This window comes from Mirounga leonina, unplaced genomic scaffold, assembly GCF_011800145.1.
Source record: "Mirounga leonina isolate KUSES-001 unplaced genomic scaffold, KU_Mleo_1.0 Mir_173, whole genome shotgun sequence".
In the NCBI taxonomy this organism is placed as follows: domain Eukaryota; kingdom Metazoa; phylum Chordata; class Mammalia; order Carnivora; family Phocidae; genus Mirounga; species Mirounga leonina.
The window spans coordinates 54,489,984-54,516,292 of NW_023270447.1; the positions used below are offsets into that span (position 1 = coordinate 54,489,984).

The window sequence follows — 26,309 nt, forward strand, 5'->3', positions numbered from 1 at the left end:
AGCATCTTTCCTATATGTATCTTATTTGAACCCCACAACAAACCAGTGAGATAGGGACATATAATATCAATATTCCTATTGTATAGATGAGGAAGCTCAGAAATGCAACAGAACTTAATCAAAGCACATCAGTAGTAAGTACTAGAGGCCAAATAAGAGCTCAGGGTTCTAACACAGGTAAGTACGATTTACACTGTATCACTATATTTCAGTTTTCAATGGTAACTACTATACTGCAGGATTCAGTGATCAAACGTCATTTCTCCTTTTCAGATTTCACATTTGAAAGTTAAAACAAGTCTTTGTCAATATTATTTTTTAAAACCTGTGAATGAATCATTTTTAAGAAAGCAGTTTGCTGATGTTCACATATTTTAAAGCAAGTGTGACCGATACTGTGGCATTCTGACTAAATTTCTTTCATCTTAAATATCACATGTTTAATTTAAACTGTGGGAGGCACATTAATTTTACCAGGGCAACAGATGAGCCTCAAGCACCAGCATTCTTCACTCGAAGTGAGAAATTGAGTTCCAAGAGTAAATAAAAACAAGATTGAAGGTTTAAATCCTCTGCTAGGCTTTTTGAACTTATATACTCATTAAATGTTTATTGGAGTGGTGGGATTACAAAGGATTTGGGGAGCTTCATCAACTGGTATATAGTTAATCACTAAGTAAAACACTACATTTGATAAAGTGTTTCTCACGATGCCACATTCAATCCATCTTAATGAAAACTGCTTCAAACTGATTTCATTTGAGAGCACTTGGTGGTGAGAGTGCCCATAGTTCCTTCTGCCTTTTTCATGAGGAATTTAAAACACTGTCCAAAGCAGTGCTCCAACTTCAGTGAAACAAGTATTCTAAGGTCTTGTGTTTAAGCATATTGTGACAGAGTTTTGACTTCTGGCAACAGGTCCATCAGTTATGACCTCCTCTCATGCCCTTAACTGTTAGAGATGTTCATTCAGTTGAGGGCCATAAATATTTATCACATGCCTGTTAAGGACCTGGAATATAGAACTTTCCTGCCTTTGAGATGCTCATACTCTAATGGGGAAGATAATATCAACAGATTCATATAGTATAGTACGTTATAGCAGCAAAGAGGAGAGGTACTTCATCTACCTTAGAAAGTTTAAGGAGATTTCTTAAGGAGGTACATCTACCCTGAATCTTATGAGTCATACTTAGCCAAATAACAGAATTCTAAACAGAAAAAAAAGGTCAAAACCAAAGGCAAGAAGATTAAAATGAGAGAACTACAACGAAAAACTTAAGACCAAGAGTAAAAAATGCAAGATAGAGAGTTGGATTGCAAGGCATGAGGTGGGGAAGATCAGAAGGGGCCAAGGCATGGAAGGGTCTAGCATTCCCTGTCATTTAAGAGATATTTATTGAATAAAGCTTATATTTTATCTTTAGGTAAGTGAGAGCCAATGGTTAGTTACTGTAATTAAGGTTGCAGAAGCGTTACCACTGGCCACACCATGATTCCCTAGGAGTTTCTTAACCAGGGTTCTTTTTCTCCTTATAGCCTCCCCACCTCTCATTCCTGCTACCTCTGAATTCTGTACAAAACAGAAAGTGCCCTATAGAATGATTAGACATTTGTAGTAAGTAAAAATCAACAGCAATAAAAATCTCAGTGCCAGGGTTTATCTCCCATGTGAAGTATTGTTCCTTTCTTAGTTCAGTTCCTCCCCTTGGGAGACTGGGCTTTGATTTCAGTAATCCTGTTATACTTCCTTAGATCTTGACTTCAGATCCAGTGATGTTTCCAAATATTACACATAAATTAAGGAAACCACTGCTCAATTACTAATTTCCCACTTAGTAACTCTGTGGCCCCAAACAAGTAATCAGCCTATTTCTAATCTAGGAACTAAAAAACAAAAGGGAGATAATGATATGGTTGTTTTGAGGATTAAATAGGATGCTATCCATATATGCACCCAGCACCGTGGCTAATTGCTGTGAAGCAGTTTTGGACTATTTGAGAAATGTTTGTGAAAAACAAACTGATTTATTCATGCAATTCATGAACTAATTCTAAGAACAATTCCAGAAAGGAATTTTAAGAACCCCTATGAGCATTTACAGCACTAAAATAAGTGCTTTACTTTAACAGTATTTGTGATCAAGTTTTATTACATTTACTTTTAAAAATCAGCCCATTTTAAAGTAGTGCTGTTTCTATTATATCATGTTAAAAAGAAATCTGAATACCATCACTGATCAATACGTTTTAAGAAAAATAAGTTCTACAGAAATCTGAAGCCACAGCTGTAGTTGGTAGGTTTCTAGCCCTCCATTAGCCAGAAAAAAAGAGGCAAACAAACTTATTTGTGCTTTAGAGAATATGCCCAGTCTGATTATCTTGTCTTTGTTTTCTTTTCAATTTAAATTCCTTAAAGGCAGACAATGTCCTTGGAGTAATTTTATATGACAGCTATGAGAGCAGCCTGCACATGTGTGAGATAATATAATGCTAATATACTTCGTTAAGTATGTTCATTCTACAAATAAAATATTTGTTGTAAAAAGAAAAAGGAATACAGGTGCATTTAAAGTAGAAAACAAGTTACCACATAATCTGAAGCCTGAAAATAATCACTATTAAATATTATTTTTACTTTTAAACATGATTTTTTAAAAATCTCCAAATATGTGTATCAGTAAAAAAGTTGACATGTTTTACATAAATAAAACCATACCAAATATGCTGTTCTATAATTAGATGTTTCCATTAAACAGTATATTGTTAGCACCGTATTTAGAATTTGCCTCAAATTCTCCTACTGAATTATCAGAACTACCTAATTAAAATTGTAGAAAACTTTACTGTCCATATTTAAATTATTTTTTAGTTAAAAATTTAGTAAGTTAGTTTTAAGATATGCTGCTTTGTAAAACATTCTTTTCAATTTACTGCTACTCACCATCTTTTAAAAACAATTTAACCATATTTGAAAAGCATTATAGGTAAAATTTATTAAAATATCAGAAGCAAGGCTGATTTTCATTTATGGGCTTTATCCATATTTGTATCATTTTTCCCAAAGGGCCTTTCCTGGCCCTAGAAAGTATTTGTTATTCATATTACTTATTTTAAAAGGATTAAAAGCTAAGTTTGATCTCTATAGTATTTCAGTTGTAAATTCAAGAAATCTGTTTCATATCTAATCTTAAACACTAAAAATAAGAGGTATGGTAGAAAGCATACTAATCAAAATTCTTATATTTGGGTTCTGGTTTTTCATTTATTAACTATGTCCAATTAACCAGATTACTCTTCTCCTCTGATCATCAATTTCTGCATTTAAAAATTTGTATTGTAATACTTCACAAGATTGTTTAACAGAAAATTAACATATTTAAAACATCTTTGAAATGTATGTGAAACATCTTTAAGATTGTTTGCTTATAAGTAGGTGGACATTGAATAAATCAGGCAAATTTGGATTGGAAACTAGGCCCTGATACTGACTGAGCTATGTAAGCAAGCCTCCATTCTCCTTTCTCTGAAATGGGCTAAAATTACCTTGACAATTAAACCACCTTGGAAAATGAGCCCTTACATTAACAGTAACCAAGTTATTCAGATATACATGTTAGAGAAGATAAATAGGCCTGTTTAATTTGTATATATGGTACTTGGAACAGTAGAGGATAGGGCTAAAATAAAGAAGTAGACTGGGTCTACTTTTCATTATGGAAATCCCTGAAGACGAGCTAAAGACTTTTGTTGTTGTTAGGCAGTGGTTAGCTTTGGAAAGTTTTTGAAGAGGTCACACTGTCAGAGCTGTACCGTAGACATAAGTAATGTGGTAGTAGTTTGTAGGATGGATTGGAGGGGAGAAATTGGTGGCATGAGACTGAGCAACTGTATATATTTGTATCTTGTGTAGTTGTGGAATGTCAGGCATTGGTTAGAAAATCATAGTACAGTGATAGCACAATATAGTTCGCAAACTTTCTGGCTCCTAAATTTCACAGCCTATTAGCTTTTGTGTACCTTTTTATACCTATGTATCTTCTAGTATCCTGACTCTCCCATATCCTCCTTAAAGTGCCTAACAAAACTGAAGAGAATAATACTGCTTCTGACATAGACCTAGGCTAATGTGTTCTGGCCTTTCTTTCCTTTGTGGAGCATTTCAGTAGGATCTGTTGATTTTATATTTGCCTTGTCATTTACAGTCTTTTATAAGGAACCTGTATTAAGAAAATCAAAGTATTTCTTTTTTTTTTTTAATTCTTATGTTAATCCTCATACATTACATCATTAGTTTTAGATGAAGTGTTCCATGATTCATTGTTTGTGCATAACACCCAGTGCTCCATGTAGAATGTGCCCTCCTCAATACCCACCACCAGGCTAACTCATCCTCCCACCCCCCTCCCCTCCAGAACCCTGTTTGTTTTTCAGAGTCCATCGTCTCTCATGGTTCGTCTACCCCTCCAATTTCCCCCCCTTCATTCTTCCCCTCCCGCTACCTTCTTCTTCTTCTTTTTTTTTTTCTTAACATATATTGCATTATTTGTTTCAGAGGTACAGATCTGAGATTCAACAGTCTTGCACAATTCACAGCGCTTACCAGAGCACATACCCTCCCCAGTGTCTATCACCCAGTCACCCCATCCCTCCCACCCCACCCCCCACTCCAGCAACCCTCAGTTTGTTTCCTGCAATTAAGAATTCCTCATATCAGTGAGAAGAAAATCAAAGTATTTCTGATGTTAAGTAGTGCATAGTATCTTTATTAAAGATACTGGAAACTTAAATTTCTCTAGCATATTTAATTATGAAAAACTCCATAAATCAGTAAGAAGACAGCAACCCATTATGGGTAAGCAATATAAGCAAGTACTTCACAGAAAATATGAAAAGATGTTCTTACTTTCCATAATACAAAAAATACAGATTAAAACTACACTAATATATCATTTTCACATATCATAATAGCAAAATTTTTTCTGCATATATACCTAAGCATATGAGAAATAAGATAAATACAAGGATAATTATTATATAATTGTTTAAAATAGCAAAAAATTGGAAATACTTTAAATGTCATTCATATCATGGGATACTATGTGACCAGTAAAAAGAATGAAGCCACTTCATATATATTGATGTGGAATGATGTTCAAGATACTTTGCGAAGTGAAAAAAGTGAGATGCATAACAGTGTGTATAGTACATCCTCTTTTGTGTTGTAAAACTGTGTACATAGATTATAAAAAATACAAAATACATCGACCAACCACCTGCTATGACTTCAACCATCCTGGGTCTCAAATATATGTAATATGGCACGCATGGCATTTCAGATAGATGTACCCTTCACTATTGCACTATTACAAATCCCAGTAGGCTATGCTGCATGGGTTAAATGGACTGGACCACATGTTAACAGTGAAGGCTCTCCCTGATCTTTGCATGAAGGCTAGATAGCAACCTCCATGTCTTCTTTTGCCTTCATGCCTACTTGGCCTTTCAAAAACAGTGTCCCCCTCTTCTCTTCTCACTAACCAGATGTATAAGATGGAGCTTTCTGAATAGCCAGTTAGGTCATTTACGTTAGGCTAGTGTTAATTACAGTCCCTTAAAGTGTAATTCAGGGTCCTTTGGAGGCTGTGAGAGTCTTTCTGATGGACCATGAACTAATCCATAAATGCATATCTATTCTTTAGATCATCTAGGTTAATAGTACAGTTCCATGGACTATCATTTCTATGTATGACTAAGGATTTCTTATAGTTAGTCTATTGTTAAGAGTTAAGATTGGGTTTGGTTGCTTGTAACAGAAAAATAAAAATTAATAGTGGCTCAAACAAAATAGAAGTTAATTTCTCTATTCCCTTCAAGAAGTCCAGAGGTAGTCTGTCCAGGCCTGGTATGGTATATCACAGAGTCAGAAACTCAGATTCCTTCTATCATGTTGCTCCACTGTGTGGTACAGTTCAGGTTATGTCATGATTCTGGATGTAAGCACTTCTGCTTACATTAACCAGAACTTGGTTACATAGCCACCTTTGTTTAAATGGAGGCTGAGAAATGTATTCTTTATTTCAATCAGCCATTAATTCAACCTAAAAAAATACGTAAGAGATTTCCTTACTAAGGACGATGTGGAAAATATTTAGGGACTACAGTCTCCACCATTCCTATTAAATGAATAGTTAAGAGTTACTACAATTCTGTATGCTTAAACTTAGCTTATTTTTATAATTCACAATGTTCTACTTTGAAATCTGCCAGACAGTACTTGATAGTAGTAAAAAGTTACTGAACATGTACACCCACAAATCGTTAGAATTCTTGACTTTTCAGCAAGAATGCATTATTATCTATATATTTTAAATTAAAAATTACTGTTAATAATCTCCAATTCTTTATTGCTGTGGTTCCCCCACCCCTGGAGTATGGAAATGATGAGATAGGTAGGCTATGGGTCCTTTTTCTCTTCTTCAGTAGCCTAAAAATGGGAGAAGGAAGTGTTTGTGTAACATTGCCTTTCATCCACATTCATGTTGTTCTGCCTGTTTAACAGACCACTGTTAACCAGGGGTAGTGTTATTCCTCTCAAAAGAGAAAATCAAAAAAATCCTGCCTGCACTTCTATGAGGCTGCTCTTCCAGTCCTTGGTACTGCTTCTAGGTGTTCACCTGGAAAAGCAATGGGATGAAATCTTTGATCTGGCCCAAAAGTGCCTACTTTCTTGCCTCCATAAGCCCTCTCCCGGCCTTCCCAAAGAGCTTGCCTGCCTCTCTACAGTTTTCTGTAATAGCCTATCACTTGAACTTCTAATTTCCTTATTTGTAAAAACTTTAGTCATATGTTGGTTTTCCTCAAAAATATTTTACGACCTGAGTATTACAGTCTGAACAATGAAAACTGATAAAACTCTGTACCCAATGAGCATTTGTCAGCTTATTATATGAAGAGAGTTTGATTTTACTTTAGGCTTTTTTTCTTTGTTTGTATAACCTGTGACTTTCATATGAGAATTCAACCTACATAAGACTCAAATACATTTGTGTCCTTAAGAATTCAGAGTTCTATCCCAACATCTCATTAAGGAAGTGAGAAGAAAAAGACACCTTGGCATCTTGGCATCACCTCACCTTCAATATCTGGCTGTTTCCTTTTGGAACCTCTCCAATTGGTTGCTGCCTATTGGTCCCTGAACTCAGCTTTGGGAGCCAAAAATGCAGAGTGTCAATGATTCTTTCCACAAATCAATCTGCACTTATTCTTCGCTCTTTAAAAGTTACTAGCTTGGAGTTCTTTGAACATATCAGGCTACTGACATTACTGGGCCTTACCAAACTTTTCTCTTTTTCTTTTTCTCATTCTTCTTTTCTTCGTTATCACCTAAATTTAAAATTTAGCTTAAAATCAAAGATGTCAGTTAATATATCATGTTTTTAAAATTTAGCTCAAGTATTCCCTTCATAAGGAAACAGCCAGGGCGCCTCGGTGGTTCAATTGGCTAAGCATCTCCCTTCAGCTCAGGTCATGATCCCAGGGTCTTGGAATCAACTCCCGCATCAGGCTCCTTGCTCAGTGGGCAATCTGCTTCTCCTTCTCCCTCTGCCCCTACCCCCGCTCGTGCTCTGTCTTGCACTCTTGCTCTCTCACTCTCTCAAATAAATAAATAAAATCTTTTTTTTTAAGAAAAGAAGCAGCCAATCAGTGTTCATGCTTAGACCCTAGGACTGCCTCTATTACAGCGCTCACATTACCACTCCCATCTAGACAGAGTATTGAACTTCTGACCTCCAGAGCTATATAGCACCCAAAGCATAAAAAAGTGAGGTAGTTTCCTAAAGTCACATAGCCAGGAGGTGGCAAAGCAGGAATTTGAACCAGATGTTGTGGCTTCATGGTGCCCTGCCTCTAATCTCACCTTAGTTATGTTGAGTCATGGTTTCATGCTGTGCTGGGCCTATGAACATTCATAAATAGGAATAGGATTATAGAAGTGAGCAGTGTACTGGAATGATCCTAATTGGAGCCAGGATTTTTTTTTTTTTTTAAGATTTTATTTATTTATTTGAAAGACAGAGAGAGAGCACAAGCAGGGGGAACGGCAGGCAGAGGGAGAAGCAGGCTCTTTGCCGAGCAAGGAGCCCAATGCGGGACTCGATCCCAGGACCTTGGGATCATGACCTGAGCCGAAGGCAGACGATTAACCAACTGAGCCACCCAGGTGTCCCTGGAGCCAGGATTTAAAACAATAAATAAGACAGCTACAAGGGGCATTTTGAGGTGGTTGGAGAAATTTGAATATGGACTTTATGTTAGATGATATTGTAACAATATTATATGTCTAAGGTATGATAAAAATATTATGGTTATGTAAGGGAATGTCCTTGTTTCTTAGGAGACAGACACTGAAGTATTTAAAAGGTGGAGGTGTCAAGATGTGTGCAACTTTAAATGTTTCAGGGAAGGAGGCATACAATGAATGATAGAACAAATATGGCAAAATGTTAATAATTGATAAATCTAGGGTAAAGGATGAGTGAGTGTTTATTGTTGTATCAGTGTATCAGGTCTTTGTATCAATAAACCATTCCCAATTTAAAACCAAAAAAAAAATAATAATAATAGTGATATGATTCTGATGATTATGGTGATGATAATCATGATAGAAAAGAAGGAAACAGAGAAAGTCAGGTCCCAATTTATATAAAGGAAATTATTTTGTTTTTAATATATTTTAATTCTTACACTGGAAAATTTATGAACTACCATTTATAGAAATTATTTATCCTATCAACCTTAAAATTTTTGAAAACATGGACTATAGATATTCTGGTACTCAAAAAGAAACTAGAAAATTTCCTTTTCAGTCCATCAGCAAATATTTTCTGAGTGTGTGCTCTGTGCCTGGCTTATTTTGAGACATAGCCAGCTCATTTCTTCCAGCTCTAATGTTCTATGGTTCTGTAATGCTAAGTGTCAAATACAATAGCTACTGTAGCTCAAGGCCAAATCACATTGGTTGCTGTCAGCTTGGCATTTCCTAAGCATCAACTTAGTACCTTAGCTCTTGGATTTGAATGTGAAGATTAGTGAGGCCCTGAAGGCAGGGACACAATTTAGCATCCCAAACATTGCTAGTAAGAGAAATGAAGGCACTTCATAATCTTTAATAAATTTTCAGGGCTATCATTTCTCTTGAAATTGCTTTCAAATCCTTTATTTTGAATGGATAGTTCTGGAATCATCCTAACAACTACATTTCATTCAGCACTTGCTATGGGCCAGGTGTTGTAAAGGAGGTACTTTACCTGCTTTATCTATAATTCTTGGAACAAATACCCATCTTGCCCCATGGTCACACAGCTGGTAAGTGCAAAACTGGATTTAGCACAGAGCTTTTTTTACCTTTACATTATGTTACCAAAACCTAGATCACAAAGAGGGAGTCTGAGGAGTGTAGCTGGGCTGCTTGCCTTAGTTTACCAGACTTATACCCTCTCTGCCAAATTAGAAAGACAAATAAAATGGTTTTTTTTTTAAGTGTCCCATTCTTATCACTTATCATATGGTACTGCAGTTTAATTTTTGCTTCCCCATACACCAACCCCCGCCCCCCAACTCTTTGAGGCCTAGGAAACTTTGTTTTATTCATCTTTATGTTCGCAATGCCTAACACATCAGTGCTCCGTAAATGTTATTGAACTAAATTATTAATGGGCCAACAGGAAAAATGGTTATAGTAATGGGAAACAAAACATTTTCTCATGCGTTTCCTATGTACTAGATGCCCTTTCTTCACAAAAGCAGTTTTCTGATATGCTGAACCCTGTTCGGGCCTGTGTTTAATTGAGCTCAATAAAATAATCAGAAATCTGAGTCTGGGGCTCATTTAGTTGTGCCTGTAATCTAATCAGAGATTTATGTAGCCCAAATTTAGTGGCATTTGCATATTTTTAAGAGTTTTATATTTTGCTTTTTACTACTGTCAAAATAGCGGAAGAAAAATTTTTGTTGAAAGCTTTTTATGTTAGAGAGAAAAGATCATTTTAAGATTATTCAGTTTTCCTTTTCAAAGCTACTATGGGAGTCCCCCCAGCCTGAAGATTCTCTACTGATTACTCTCTTTATCATCTCCTTTCTCACAGTTTAGAGCTTAAAGTGAGAATTTTTTTTAAGTGTGTTTTCCTGGCATCTCATGTTTAACAGTGTCAGGGGTTTGTGTCCCTGGAACGAAAACTGTTTCTCCAGAGCCTTTTTTCTCTCAGCTTCCAGTGAAAAGAGGGGCGAGGCGAGCCAGTCGCTTACCACAAAGCAATGCCACCACAAAGGAAAGATTAAGGGTTTAGAGAGAGGTCAATGTGGGTTTTTCTCTAACTAAACACTTTCCTAAAGTTTCCTTGTGGAAAAATAATGAAGTCATCTCAGAGTTTTTAAAGAATTTTTATTTCTTTTTCACCGTCTGCATTCGCTTGTCTTCTCAGCATGGATGTTTAATCTTCCTAGGCTTTGTGAATTGGCCCAAATGAATAAGTAGTGAGCTGTCTCTCTAGGAGCTAGAGGCTTATTCTAAGGGCCTAATCACTGAGTAAACACATCTTTGCCCTCCCTCTCACAACTGCGATATAATAGTCGAGATTCTAGCACAGTAACCTGGATATTGCAGGGACCAATGCTTTGAAATGCAGAATGGTTGATCCTCCAAAACAGACAGTGCCTGATCTTCGCCTGCCTCTTTCTTCTTTTTTAAATTAAATATTGCCAAAGAGATGCTGTTTTATTGCTTGATATTGTGCATTAGTGCCCTGGATTTCCAAGTTTAGTTTCAGTCAACACTGTCGGCTGCACTTAGAGGGAACTCTGCATGTTGGGTTTCTTAGTAGCCTCTTCAGCACATGTGTGTTTGGTTTGGAAGAGCATTTAAATTAAATCAGTGAGATAGCAATGTAAATCGCTAATCTCTTTCCCAAAGTCTAAATGTTCCATTGCAGCATTCTTGAGAGAAATGGGCGTTTTAAAGATTTAGCCATTGCCATTGTTTGGTTAGAAATATGCTGATTTAAAAGTGGACAGCTCTCTTGTTCCCAGTGTCTCATTAAATGTAGTTGCTGAGATACGATCAAGCAGAATTAGAGGTTGACATCTCTCTGTCTATTCAGCTAGAGAGCTCCTAAGAAGAGGAGCTCCGAATTTGTTAGTGCGGCCAGGTTCACGTTCCTTTCCCTAAAGCAGCATATTTCTAGATTCTTTTACTGAAAGTGGTTTGCATGCTGCTGCCATTTGGGGTCTTTTTTTGCCAGGGGGTTGATAATCAACATTCAAGTTTCTTTCATCAAACATGCCGAGACCTATGCTAGCTTTAGGGATGCAGAGAAGACTGAAAGAGACCCAGCCCTCACCCTTGAGAGACTTTGTCTAGAGGGGAAACTGATAAACAATGATGATACTAATTGGGAAGAGATAGAGGCCCAGAAAAGGAAGCTCTTAACTCTGCCAGAGGGAATCAGGGAAGGTTTCATAGAGGCATTTGCTTTGAGACTTAAAGGATGAGTAGGAATTTACCAGATAAGTATCTCTTCAACTATGTATCTGATTACAAACTTATAGAAGCCAGCTACTGTTACCTTCGGACATCAATATGGATGAAGAAACCCTGAGTCTTTCTTGCTCACCATTTTATTACCATTGCTTCCTCCTCGGCTCGACACAGTATTTCAACAAATGCTTGTTGAATGAATGATTAAATGAATTGACACATGGAAACAGCTACTATTGGAGTAACTGAGCTACTTATACTCAGGAATCCTGTCCTTATTCCCATTACCTGTTGTCTCTGAGGCCCCAGAAGCACTAATGTATGAGCAGCGGCCAGTCTGGCATCTTCATATTCTATGAGCACTTCAAGCCTTGAGTACAGTATGGTTGATTTTCCTACTACTGCTGTAGTATCAGAGAAAGAGTACTAGGCATGGCGTCAGGAATCCTGGTTCCAATCCCAGATGTACTACTTACTTACTAGTTGTGGTAGAATTTAGGACAAGTCTGCTTTCTAAACCTCAGTTTCCTTGTATGCTAATAAAATTAAGAATACTACTTTACAGGCTTATTCTGGGGAGATAAGTAGATAATGGGTGTGTAATTAACAGTGCTTCCTATTTGTAGTAGAAGATTTGGGGATCTTAATCTACCTATATACCTTAGTACAGAATTTACCTTGGAAGAAAATATTTTAATGATTACTTTTTTATTATTATTATAATTTGGATTATTTATCAGGATAATTCCAAGCATCAAACTTCAGTATCCTTTCATCAACGTGAGCCTTATATTTTTCTGTAAGTGTCCTACTTTTTTTGGAATCCCACACAGTGAGTTTTTCTTTATTATTATCACATCCTTATTTAATATGAAGGGAAAGACCCTAAGCTTCCTTAAAATTTTCCTTTCCAGAATTTCACAGATTGGTTTGTATATTGTCTTTACCATAAAATTTATCTTTCCGTTTCCTGGCAACTGACTGTTGTTAAACTCTATAAGGTGGCACCAAGAAGTTTGTCAATAACAATGTAAGCTCTTTAATCATCATTGTCACTGTTATTGTTAAAGTTAACATGTTGTAGGGCGCCTGGGTGGCTCAGTTGGTTGGGCGACTGCCTTCGGCTCAGGTCATGATCCTGGAGTCCCTGGATCGAGTCCCGCATCGGGCTCCCTGCTCGGCAGGGAGTCTGCTTCTCCCTCCGACCCTCCCCCCTTTCATGCTCTCTCTCTCTCTCAAATAAATAAATAAAATCTTAAAAAAAAAAAAAAGTTGACATGTTGCAAATTGTATTGCTCCATTTCAGTTTTTAGTTTCAATTATTTTATTGACTATCCAACTATGACAGAGGACACTTTTAAGAGAGCAAATGCCATTTCTTGAAAGCAAGTTTTATCAAGCAAAGAGGAAGGAATAATTCTCCATATGAGAAACCACAGACAAATTTTCTGGAATATTGACTAGAAAGAATTCATGTGAAGCGAACTATTTTCTACTATCCTTCCATTGACAATTAGATGTTACATGCTCTTACATAAGGACTTTAATATGAGAACACATTAAGGGCTTTGAAAGTACCTGTGGAAGTAAAAGACAACTTCATTTCAGACCTTTTCCTTTCAATTAGAAGAGACTTTCCAGTGTTCAGATTAAAAACAAAAAATACTAAGAGAGATTTTGGCAACCAGTCTTAATCAGTACTTTTTCTGTGTACAAAGTTGAATAGTTCAAAATTAATTTTCCCTTTGTAAAGTATGTTTAATATGAAGAATTGTAAATCCATTTTATTTAAAGAAAATGCAATTCCGTTGCATATTCTGCTTGAATTAGGCTTGCACATGTTAATAAGAATCTGTGACAGTGGTCTATAAAACAGAATATAATCATCCTACCCTCTTTAGGGTTTAAGGAAGCAAAATTTATTCATATTAGTAAATGCTATAGGAAGTCCAAGTGTCAGGTACTCTTTTAAAGAGAGTAGCATTTAATTTTTGTCTTTGCTGTTTATATCGACAAATTATGCTTTTCCAAAATTCAAGAAATCTTACATTAATGGATATTTTAATTCATCAGTCTTTCTTCCTCTTTTCAGAGAAAGCTTCTTGCTATCTACCTCCACCATGATGAAAGTGTATTAACCAACGTGTTCTGCTCACAAATGCTTTGTGCTGAATCTATTGTCTCTTATCTGAGTCAAAATTTTATAACCTGGGCTTGGGATCTGACAAAGGACGCCAACAGAGCAAGGTAATACTGTTGTTCACAAGTTATAAGTTGGGCTTCTATTTTTTTTAAAAAAGTTATCATTGTATTTGGTTTCTTATCATCTCATAAACATTTTCGTCCTCAGCATTAAATTCTCTACCATTACATTTAATTATATAAAAGCTATTTGTTGTAGCTAACATGCAGTTATTTACAATGGGAAAATATACCTCAATTTATAAATGATTTCTAAATCCAAGAATAACCCAAAAAACAAAACCAAAATACATCGTTTTCATCTTTTTGCAGTAAAACTGGTACAGTACATATCTATGTACTTACTGTATATTCCAAGGTTCTTATCTGTTGTTGAATATTTAGAGAAAATCTGTTTTTAATAATGTTCAGAAAAGGCAAGGCAAGTCTAACATATAATCTTAGTAGTAAGTTTATTTTTTAATAATTCCAGTGAAGAAGGCAGTACATTCTGGACTAGTCCATGGAGTTGGTAATAGCTTAACTCTAGCATATACTAATTGATGTAATTGCTTTATTGCACACATTCTTTTGCACACATCCATATTCTCAGTAGGAAAAAAAAAGTCCTTTTCCTTGCTGTCAGGATAAATTTACTTAATTTGTTAATCATAATATCTATAAATGAATAATTTTTCATATTTTGCCTATTTGAGTTTCCCATCTGAAATACATTTCATCATGTTTAATTACACATGTGGCCATAACATCCAGTGATGTTACTTTGGGTGTGTTAACACAATAATAATCACAGGCTGCTGGTTTATGAACAGGGAGATTAAATTAATTCATTTCAAGGCAAGCCTATTGTAGTTACCTAATTTAAATGTTTATAGAACAATTAGAAATCATCTGATTTTTTTTATTATTTTATAGCTCACTGAATTTTTGCTCATCATTTAGACTTTGTTTTATGTAGTCTAAACCTGAAAAGAAAGATGATTCTTCCCTTAAATGTGAAGCAAAAGAATGTTGAAGCAATTTTTTCATCTAATACTTCATTTCTTTAAGCAAATGGTTAGGAAATTTCACAGGATGACTTCGTTCTGCATTGGAAATGTTCCCTGTTATACATAAATAAAGAACCTTTAGCACCTGTATTTGTTTAAATTAAATCAGGTTATTATTCACACTCAGTTAAAGGTGATGAAAAGCAGTGCCAAAAACAGATAAAAATGCAGCATCGAAGGGCTTTCATGAGGCAAAATACATAGACTGGAGACTTGGCTAAATCTTTCACCATTCACTGGCAGTAAGGAATCTCCTCCTTTCCTTTTATCCACAACTTGATGGAGAAGGAAACACTATTTCTAAACCATCTGTAGTGGCTAAGTTCAGCAGGCTACCTGCTGTTATTTTGTTCTATCCTCCATTTAATTCCTTAGTTCCTTTTATTTTACAATGACAAAAAATTGCAGTGTAGTTTCTTTTGAAAAACAGTGTTTGAGGGTTTTTTTTTATGACTAGCAATCAACAGCCATGTAATTGCTTTGTTATGTTTTACTAAAGAAGTCTGTTAAGTAGCACAACTTTGATACACTAGTAATAAGAGTTTGCAGGTTACAGAGACACCTGTGGTGACCAAAGCGACAGAAGCTGCTTATTAGAAAGAGCCAGTACAGCTGTGTCCTATTAACTCCTTATGACACTTTTTTTAAAACACAAAATAAAGGCCTTGTTTAAGGCTTTAGAGCTATTTCTCAATGAATTGCAGGACCAACTAAGAGGTATGATAGGCTATTTCAATCTACATTTTTAAAAATATGGTATCTCATTATTATTATTGTTATCATTACATTCATAAAAATGAAAAGAAGTGATATTAAAGACTAAAAATAGAAAGATGTAGGAATTTGCTTTAACAAATATTTATAGGAACAAGAAACAGGGCCAATGGGAAGAAAGAGAATGTTACAATTTCTAGAATTTAGGATACTGGCAATCCTTACTCAAAATCAAATTCTATCCATATTACAAATTAAAAACTTTTAATTTAAGGTATTACATTTCTCTCTATAAAGCAAAAGAATTATGTAGATGCTTTTCATGTACAGCTCCTCATTATTATTATTAAAGCAAATGGAAAAGTACACATTTTACACACACAGGATAAAAATGCATTGAAATGGCATATTCCTAAAAGAGAGTAAAAGTGGATTTCTTTTTGCTATATTAAACTGTAGGAAAATTTTAATTAATTAGTCTGATTTATTGTCCCAAAAAAGGATTGGCTTAGCACCGGTTTTCTGACCACCCATCATAGAGTCAATCTAAATATAATTGTCTAATTGAGTTTCTGTCTTTGTGATCTTACTTAGATTTTTTTAGCACCACATTTTACCCAGAGATGTTTGTCATAAAAATTTATTGCATTGTCCATTTGATACTATTAACACTGAGTAACAAAACCTCAAGCTTTCACCCTCAATTCAGTAGAAGACTGCTGCACTAATATTTATTGGTCAGTGAGCTACATTTCAAAAGTTGCTGTGCCATCATTTGCATATTACCAGAGTTAAAATATGACAGATCAATATGTGAAAATATAGAAGAGATTTCTAGGTATCACAAACTAGATTGTTGCTCTGAGTTTCCTTTTAACTGTGATTTTCTTATGACATATGTAAAAGTTTAGAAATAAATTCCTTGTGGATGGCTTGTCTCATCCCATGTCCGGCTCTCCTAGTTCAAACTGATCAACACATTTTTAAAATCCTGAGCCTGTAAGCTGGTTAGTCTAGATGACTCCTTAGTAATTTTTCTGGGACCACACCCTGACATGATAGGTAGGGACATTTGTGCCCAAGATGGGGAGGGTCTTGCCAAGCATATTTACTTTTCCTTAAGAAATACTCTGCTGGGGGCGCCTGGATGGCTCAGTTGGTTAAGCGTCTGCCTTCGGCTCAGGTCATGATCTCAGGGTCCTGGGATCGAGCCCCACATCGGGCTCCCTGCTCAGTGGGAAGCCTGTTTCTCCCTCTCCCACTCCCCCTCTTGTGTTCCCTCTCTCGCTGTGTCTCTCTCTGTCAAATAAATAAATAAAATCTTAAAAAAAAAAAAAAAGAAAAGAAATGCTCTGCCAGGGGTACCTGGGTGGCTCAGTCGTTAGGCGTCTGCCTTCGGCTCGAGTCATGATCCCGGGGTCCTGGGATCGAGCCCTGCATTGGGCTCCCTGCTCGGCAGGAGGCCTGCTTCTCCCTCTCCCACTCCCCCTGCTTGTGTTCCCTCTCTCACTGTGTCTCTCTCTGTCAAATAAGTAAATAAAATCTTTAAAAAAAAAAAAGAAAAATACTCTGCCAAACCTACAGAAACATTAGTCCTCCTCAGTTTATTGTGAATCTCTCATGTGTAGAAGATAAGTGAAGGGTTTTGAACTAAGTGAATGCTTTGGTAAAGTTACCAGAATGTGAGTGTCAATTGTGGTTATAAGTTAAATTTCCTGATTTCACTAACAAACTAGAATAAAAAAGAAATAGATGTCTATCGAATGTCACTGTCATACACCTCTGTGATGTTGATGATTTGGATTTCCCACTCCAAAATGATTCTAATAACTTTCTAAGTTGAATACTTAAGTTGACCAACCTATATCTGTATGAAATGGATTAGAGTAATTTCTGGATTGATCTTGGAACATTCCAAATACGAATTGGGACATCAGACTGTAGCAGTAATGATTATGTGCCTATCTTCTCCCTCACTAAATTGTGATCTTCTGGATCTTATTCATATTATTTATCTCATTCAACAAAACACTTTAAATTTACAAAATTCTAGGAGAAAGAAACTCAATAAGCATTTGGCAAATGAATGAATGCATCCAATTCCACCAAAGAATGTGTTTATAATTTCAGTATTATATATCTAAATGTAGGTTTCTTTCCTGGAAAACTCTGTACAGTCTCGTTGGCTGCCATGTCTACTTGGAATTCAGGTCCATTCTTTCTTAAAGCAGTAGGCAATAAGCCCTTGGTTAGTTTTAGGAAGTGCTAGAGGGTATAATTTCCTAAATATCCATCTGAATAATGATCCTGAAAGAAACAGTAGGATATATCTGTAAATGAAAGAGCTAAAAACAGATAATAGTATAAACAAGGAGATCCCGCAACTCACTTCTGAAAGTGGCTAAAAGAATATCTTAAGAAACATATATTTCCTTCATATTTATTCATTGAGTAAACATTTACTGAATATTTCATGTGAACCAGGAATGGTGCTTTGCACTGAGGGTGAGAAGATGAAAAAGATACAGTGCTTACTACTGGGTATTTACCCCAAAGATACAAAAGTAGGGATCCGAAAGGGTACGTGCACCCCGATGTTTATAGCAGCAATGTCCACAATAGCCAAACTGTGGAAAGAACCAAGATGTCCATCGACAGATGAATGGATAAAGAAGATGTGGTATATATATACAATGGAATATTATGCAGCCATCAAAAGGAATGAGATCTTGCCATTTGCAACGACGTGGATGGAACTGGAGGGTATTATGTTGAGCGAAATAAGTCAAACAGAGAAAGACATGTATCATATGATCTCACTGATATGAGGAATTCTTAATTGCAGGAAACAAACTGAGGGTTGCTGGAGTGGGGGGTGGGGTGGGAGGAATGGGATGACTGGGTGATAGACACTGGGGAGGGTATGTGCTCTGGTAAGCGCTGTGAATTGTGCAAGACTGTTGAATCTCAGACCTGTACCTCTGAAACAAATAATGCAATATATGTTAAGAAAAAAAAAGAAGAAGAAGAAGAAGGTAGCAGGAGGGGAAGAATGAAGTGGGGGAAATCGGAGGGTTAGACGAACCATGAGAGATGATGGACTCTGAAAAACAAACTGAGGGTTCTAGAGGGGAGGGGGGTGGGAGCATGGGTTAGCCTGGTGGTGGGTATTGAGGAGGGCACATTCTGCATGGAGCACTGGGTGTTATGCACAAAAAATGAATCATGGAACACTAGATCTAAAACTAATGATGTAATGTATGGGGATTAACATAAGAATTAAAAAAAAAGATACAGTGCTTAATGCTCAAAATACTCATAGTCTAGTAGAAAGACATGGAGCTAATACGTAATATTAAGTATGCACAAGGTGCTTGGGGAATACAGGTGAAATTCATAGGGAGTTACTCTACCTGAGTGGGCTAAAGAAGGACTTGAAAGAAATGACATACAGAAAAATGAAATTAGAAGTTTTGTTCTTTTTATTTAGAGATTTTTATATTAGCAGCATTCCTAGTTTATTGGGTTGCAGATATTTGCTATTTTTATAAAAGAATATTGGTATTTTAAGCCTCATAATTAAGTATCAGAAATGAAGGATCAGTGGCTTACATAATTGTGGAGGAGAGGGCCCTGGCCAGCTAGTGTAATCATATATGGTCTGAACCAGATTGAGGATTAAGGTCAACCAGCAGGATGGACAGATCCCAAGCAGTTGTTTTGTTAATGATTCATCTCCAGTATTGGCATATGCTTACAGGCAGACAGTGGAGCAGAGATCAGATACTCTTTTGGATGTAGAGACATGTAGAAAACTATCATGAATTTAACAATAAAAATATATTTAAGGACAATATACTATTAGTAAACAAATGCTTGTGCTATAAAAGAATAATTTCTTAAAATTCAGGACAGGTGTCACCTCTAGGAAGCCTTGCCACTGTCCATCCTTCTCTTGCCTCAGTCTGAGTTAAAATGCACATTCTTTATGCTCCGATAATATCCATATACTAACCTATGATGGAATTCATTACACTGTCTGTCTCCCTGTTAGGTTGTCAGCTCCCCAAGGGAGCTATGTCTATAATCTCAATGTGTTACACAGTGCCTTTGAAAAAGTGAGTGTTATATTGAAAAATAAATAATCTCTAATAGTCTTATTGAATAATGAGAGAGACCAGCTTGGGTAGTAGAAAAAGCAAGGAAATGCTGCTGTATGACTCTAATTTTGTGATCTTCCCCCATAGCCATTAATAGGACTGATAAAGCAAAAGCCTTCATTTTCCTTGTAGAATGAACTAACAATGTCCAGACCAGGTACTTTGTGTTCTGCTGGCCCTGAAGCACTTGAGAATATTGTGGCCTGTGCTCTGTGCACCAGGCACCCACACATCATCTGGAAAGAGACTTGAATTCCAGCCTAGATGAGTTCATCCAGTGGTTCTAGAGTTTCTTCCCCAGATTCACCAAGTCTCTGATAGCCCTGAAACAATTGGCCCCTCGGATCGGGCCATTCTGGGATGGAACTCTGAGCCTTCTGCAGTGGTGATGGTGCTGATTAAAGTAAACATGTCCACAGAACCAGATTGCTAGCCTGGCTACATGATGACATATGCCACAGAGCCAGGCAAGTTCCATTTGGGCACCATTTGAATTAATTAAATATAGATAGTACTATATAAAGCACAATAAGCGTTAATTTCCTTCCCGCTATTAGAGTTAATTTGGACATCTGTTGGTTGCGTGGGAACATTGGCACATGACTGCCCTTGGTGTGAAGCTGTGTTTTTGGCTCTAGTTGCTTCATCAAGAAAAGCTACATAACAGGGCACCTGGGTGGCTCAGTTGGTTGAGCGACTGCCTTCGGCTCAGGTCGTGATCCTGGAGTCCCGGGATTGAGTCGCTCAGCGGGCAGTCTGCTTCTCCCCCTGACCCTCCCTCCTCTCATGCTCTCTCTCTCTATCTCATTCTCTCTCTCAAATAAATAAATAAAATCTTAAAAAAAAAAAAAAAAAAAAGAAAAAGCTACATAACATGTGGCACACTAAACCACCAATATTAACCAGTAATAAGTGAGTTAATAGGTATCTCTTTTTCTGACCAGGAGGGCCCACAAGGCAAATGTCTCCATTCATCCAGGATAGGTACTGGTTTATATGATACAATTCTAGAAAACTTAAACATTGAATTTGACTAGAATAGTGCCAGCTGAGGTCACCAGCCAGCTATGAGTTGCTTATATGTAAGTTTCTGAAGTGGAAATGTTTAGCACATCAGCATACATGCTACAAAGTGTTAAATCAGGCATCGCACACTACTTCTAAGCTGTGTTCTGAGTAGCTGCAAACAGTTACCTAGGAATTGCTGACAATTACACAGGTTGCATGTAACATATACAGAGTGTTGTATTAAATTTTACCTACACAGTTAGTACCAATGTTCACAGACAGAATTATTAGCTTTTGAACTGCATGCCCTTAGGTGCAGTATTTCAGATCACTGTAAACTTCTGCTGCTATGCTGACAGGTACTTGTTAGCCTTAATATTCAAGTGATAGTTTTCCACATTACTTAATCTTTGCAAGAGTTAATTGACTTAAAGCTCTTATTATCAGTAGGCTGTCTTCACCTGCACTTTCCATCTCAGTAATTAGCCATATTCACAGTGGCATACCCTTAATTCCAAACTACTCAGTGCTTCATGCCTGGCTGAAGCCTAGATGACCATGTTACTCTAACCCTACACCTCCATTTGATCCAGCAAATTTAGCCCAGGTGTGGGGTCTGTGTGGGAGACTAAGGAGTGTTAATTTCCAGCTGCTACCCTAGGAGCAGATATGGATTCTGCAGAAGTAGCTGATAAAACAGATGGATATGTTGTGGTCAGGGAACCAAGACTTCATAAGAGTCTTCATGCCAGATTTCCATATAATTTTCCCCAAACTTCTCTATTCCCTTTGTGCTACGTTTTCCTTCCAGTACTTTTAAAGGAAATGTATTGTCATCCTAAACATCCCAGGTCAAGGGCTTAATTAATGCTTTAAAATAAAGGTTCCAAAACACCAGGAGAGTTTGTCATTTTCTCCCTGGTTTGTTTTGTGAAGAGGGAGGAGAGAAGGTGAGGAGGAACCCCTCCTGTTCCATGATTACATCCTACCCACTCATTTTCTCCTTTTCTCCTCTGCTTTTGATTTTTAGTGGCAGTCTTAACAGAATGTCAAGATCAATTTGCAGCATGGTTTAACTCAAGGTTTGCGTTCTGCCAGCAGCAATTGTCCCTGCAAACAATGCCGTGTGTTCTTGTAACTTCAGAAGCTTTTAGAAGGATCATGGCAAGGGCAGCATCTAATGACTTTATTAGTGTAAGGTTTCAAAATGGGCTCCGTAATTGTTCATATCTCTTTGTCAGCAAGTCATAATTACTGCTCAGCATTGTCCAAGGGTACACTTGTGAATAGTTTTCTAATAGTACTGAAAGGAAGGGAAAGAGGGGAGGATAAAAGGTGATAGCCTCTTATGACTGAGAACAAGCCAGTCTGTATATAGATGATGGCTAAACTGTTTATAATACTTTACTCTTTTTAAAATAGAAGATTATCCTTTTTAAAATGTTCTTTTGGGTAATTTGAAATGACTAATTTGGAAGCCTTTTTTACTGTAATTTAGATACTTCCCACACTACTACCTAGTACTACAATCATAACTGCCTGGTGCTACATGCACTAAATCTGAATCAGGCTATGTATTTTTCCTTGACATTAATCTAATTATTGCTATTTAGGAAATGTGCATTTAACTCAGATACAGTTTTCTGTGTGTTTTCACAGTCTATGTGAAAACTGTTGTTAGAAAAGAACAATACAAAGGTGATAACTGTAGACAAGATAGTCCAAAAGAACATTGTAAGTTTTTATTAAATCTTTTTCTCACGCACTAGACCTTTCTTGTTACTCTTTTAGTGTTCTCCTTGGTCTTTCTGCTAAACCCTTTGTGTTTTGAATATTCTAAGTATCTTGATTGTAAGAGTTACAGAATTAAAAGAATCATTGCCTTCTCAAGATATATAAAGGTTCAGCTTAATGCCAAGCCTTTGTGCTCTGTTGCCAAATTTTTTCCTGTTCTGTGACTCTGTACATTCATGTACAGTTCTGTGCAAATATTCACTCCCAATAGCTAGTTATCCTAGTATTTTAGAATATACAGATTCAAATAAATATGACTGCCTTAGATATTTAATCCAGTGTTTATATAGAATAAAAAACATGAGTTTTCTAACGAAACAAATTCTAAAAATAAGACATCTCCAAAATGAAATTTTTTTTTAAGTAATATATACCCCATCAGGGCTTTTACCTTTACTTCTTGCTTAAAATTGAAAAGATCTCAAAAAATTTATTTTTTTTTCTTAACTGCTTTGTTAGTACTAATAATTTTTATATTCATGGTTGTTTCTGAAGAGTTTTTACTAATCATATCATCTGTGCCACTTAAATCAGTAGCACAGTTCTCCTCTTCCATAAATACTGATGGTAATACACTCAGAAAAATTATAATGGAAACATGTTAGTTCAGTCATATAAAACCAACTATGGAAACTGGTTCCTCTGACATTTTTCCAGGATTTTCCTGTCAGTCTACATAGATACTCAAAGAGGTTTTAGTGCCCAGTTATCTTAATGATCTAATCTGCTAAATATACCACCAAAAATTGAAAGAGGAAATAACTGTTAATCTGGAATTGGGGAGTCAGGTGGAATCCTGTTTCTTATTTGTTTGGGTAATTCATTAGGAAACGGTTTGGTATCCTTTCCTCAAGGATGTGTCTTTGAACTTGATTGCATTATAGTAATAGAGAAAAGTGACAAAATAGTTTTATATTATTAACAAATAAAGGCTTAACCTTAGGGATTTTTGTGAAAAGCCTTCTGTTAATTTATCTACTATTGGCTGATTCTGTCTGTAGCCACACCAACAATTTAAAGAATCCTTCTAAACAGTCTCCTTCAATGTATCTTTCTTTTCCTCAATGCATGATCAGCACCAAGAAAGTCCTCTAACATTCTTTTCTACACATCTCAACTAAGGAAAGAGTGAAGCAAGCTTATACGAACTATAAAGAAGCTTTGATTGCTGTGTCTCAATCTGAGAAATTATATTTCCAACCCAGTATCAAATCAGGTATTGGTGGCTCTGAGCAGCACCCAAATAAGTTACTCAACAACCACAGCAACAAAAATTTATTTGGCTATTATGAAAGCTATGTAAGTATTAACTTCTTATTAGTTCTTAAAGCAAAACCTATACAAATTTAAATATGTCAGTTGCTGTTCTTGAAAGACTATGATAAACTATTTTTTCATTGTTTATACAGATAGTCAGACCTCATTCATAAAATGTAGCCCTATTAGGAAGTGGGACTCAGTCAGTCTGGGAGTATGAAGAACTCAAGGAATATTAGGCAAGTGGTATAACATTTCCAGATCTTTTTTTTTTTTCATCTCTGAAAATTGGGGGAGAGGACGCTAACAGCTGATCTATTTGACCTAAGACTTTTGACCTTTATCTCTAAAATTCCCTTTCTGATGACTTAGACACAATTGTTTTCAATAGAAAAAAGAGAAGTAAGCAAGATTTTGTTTTTAAAATAAATGTTCGTAAAGTATGTAAGTAGATTATAGCATACTGCGCTTGCCAGTTTGTGATGATTTAGTTAGTGTGACCTTAGTGGAGTGTAGCTAAGGAAGCCACAATCATTTTCTCCCTCTTTCACCAATAAAGATAGCTTCCTTACCCTTAGAACTGTTCTCCAAGCTCATGCCATTCTTGACAGGAGCTTCTACTGAGAGAGTATCAGTAGCTAAGAACAAGACTATCATTACTGCTTTTGTAAAAAATCAAAACACATAATAACTGTAACCATTAAACCTACTATGTGCCAGACTCTCTCTATATGAGCTCCTTTAATGCTCACTGTATATACATTACCTCATTTAACTACAATTCTACAAAGGTCCAATCACATATGTGGAAACTATTTTTGGCTCAGAGAAGTTCTGTAATTTACCCAGTGTCATGTAAATGGTTGTACCAGGTATAAATCCCAAATCAACCTATGCTTTTCTGCTTCATAATGCTTCTTGCCCCATGACCTTGTCAGGCTGGATTATTCAACAATGAAAGTGTACTGAATAACTGTATGCAAAACCTTGTGGGAGTTATAAGAGAAATATAACGCATGGACCTTTTGCACAAGGAACAAATAAACATGGGATTCACTAAATCTTAGAGTTGCAGGTTAGAGAGGTATTCTCAATATCCAGGCGGCAGGTATTTTTCCTCATGATGTGCTTAACTGATGTTACTACAGTTGCTACCTGAATACTCCTAGGGACAAAGAAATTAAAGCTTCAAAAGATAGTGTATTTTTGAGCTACTCGAAAAGTCAGAAAAGGTTTTTGCTACAGTGTTTCTTCCTCTGGAGGGCTTCTGCAACTTTCTCCCTTTTGGTTCTGGTTTTGAATTAATAAGCTTAACTTGGGAATTAATAAGCCTAACTTCTGTTCTGCATTACAGTCCTTTATCAATTTGACCACAGCTATCTTGTTTACCCTATTTTTTTTGCTTTTTCTTACCAAGTATGTTTGTTTATTTCCATTGTTCCTTATATGCTAGGGTATCTAGACCCAGCCCATTCAGAAGGTGCTCAAATCAAGCTCCAGAGCAAGTTTATCTCATGCTATGCTCAATTCTATTCTGTAATTTTATTATTGACTCCTATTGAATTGAGGTAGTCAACTAAAACCCCCTACCAGTTTCTCAGATATGAGGCTGCCGAGAATAGTCTGGGTCTGTGTTGTTACTAAACTAGATCTCTGCCATTCTCTACTAATGCAGTTGACTGACAGCATCTTTTGAAGTTCAGATTCTATTAACTCTCCCAAGAGTTATCACTCACAAATGATGCTGTAACTCCTGTCATTTCTACTGTTATCATTCTTGATAATCCTCTCTGCTCCTAGACATATCTAACTCCAGAAAATTTTTTTTCTTCTCCTTATTTACCAAACTTGGATGTAGTCATCAAGAGAAGCTTTATCACATCATATATTTTGATTTCAAGCACCTGGCTCTCACCAGCACTTCCTATTCCTATCTTACTTGATCAAGTGCTGAAGTTTTTTTTTTATATCATTATGCCCTCTAATCTGTTGACCCCACCACTTTACTTCATCTACCCTTTTCTGTCTCCAATCTTCATTTCCCTCTTTGTCCTATTTAGATTTCAAGGTCCATCATTATCATCATTGTAATATCTTGAATTTCCTCACCTCTGTCTCCCTCCATTGTACTCATTTTGTTGAACCCAACTATTCACCTTCTCTGTGCCTAGGCCTTTGCACTTGAACACTGCTGGAGACAGTCACACTCATTTTTTTTTCTAAATAAACACAAACTTCAAGCAAGCAATAATGCTGAGAAAGCCTACTGTGAATCTCTAGTTTTTCTTTTCCCAGATAAGATGGCTATTTCATACTACTACTCATTCGTTAAACATCACATGTCCCTCGCTTCTCCCTTTCCCAGCTGTCCTTACTAGTTGACTGAGAAAACAGAAGTCATTAGATGGAAATGACTCTTAATTTTCTTTCTTCAGGTCTCAATGTAAATGTCTACTCTTCAAAAAGGCCTACTGAACCCTTTTAGAGGAAGCTTCTTCACCATCATTCCCTTTCATAGAACTCTCTTAGAACTTTCCATAATAAGCCGTTATTTTGCTTATTAAAATTTTGTTTTCTAATTCTTCCATT

At 36.3% G+C, this 26,309-nt stretch overlaps 1 protein-coding gene across 2 annotated transcripts in view; it reads left to right on the forward strand.

The window, feature by feature from the left end:
• FAF1 (Fas associated factor 1) overlaps positions 1 to 26,309 on the forward strand; it is a 500,737-nt gene that overhangs the window by 364,330 nt on the left and 110,098 nt on the right. For both annotated transcript variants that reach the window (XM_035018596.1, XM_035018597.1), the window contains exon 13: positions 13,629 to 13,783. In XM_035018596.1, the coding sequence (XP_034874487.1) occupies positions 13,629 to 13,783 (155 nt within the window). The remainder of the gene's footprint in view (positions 1 to 13,628; positions 13,784 to 26,309) is intronic.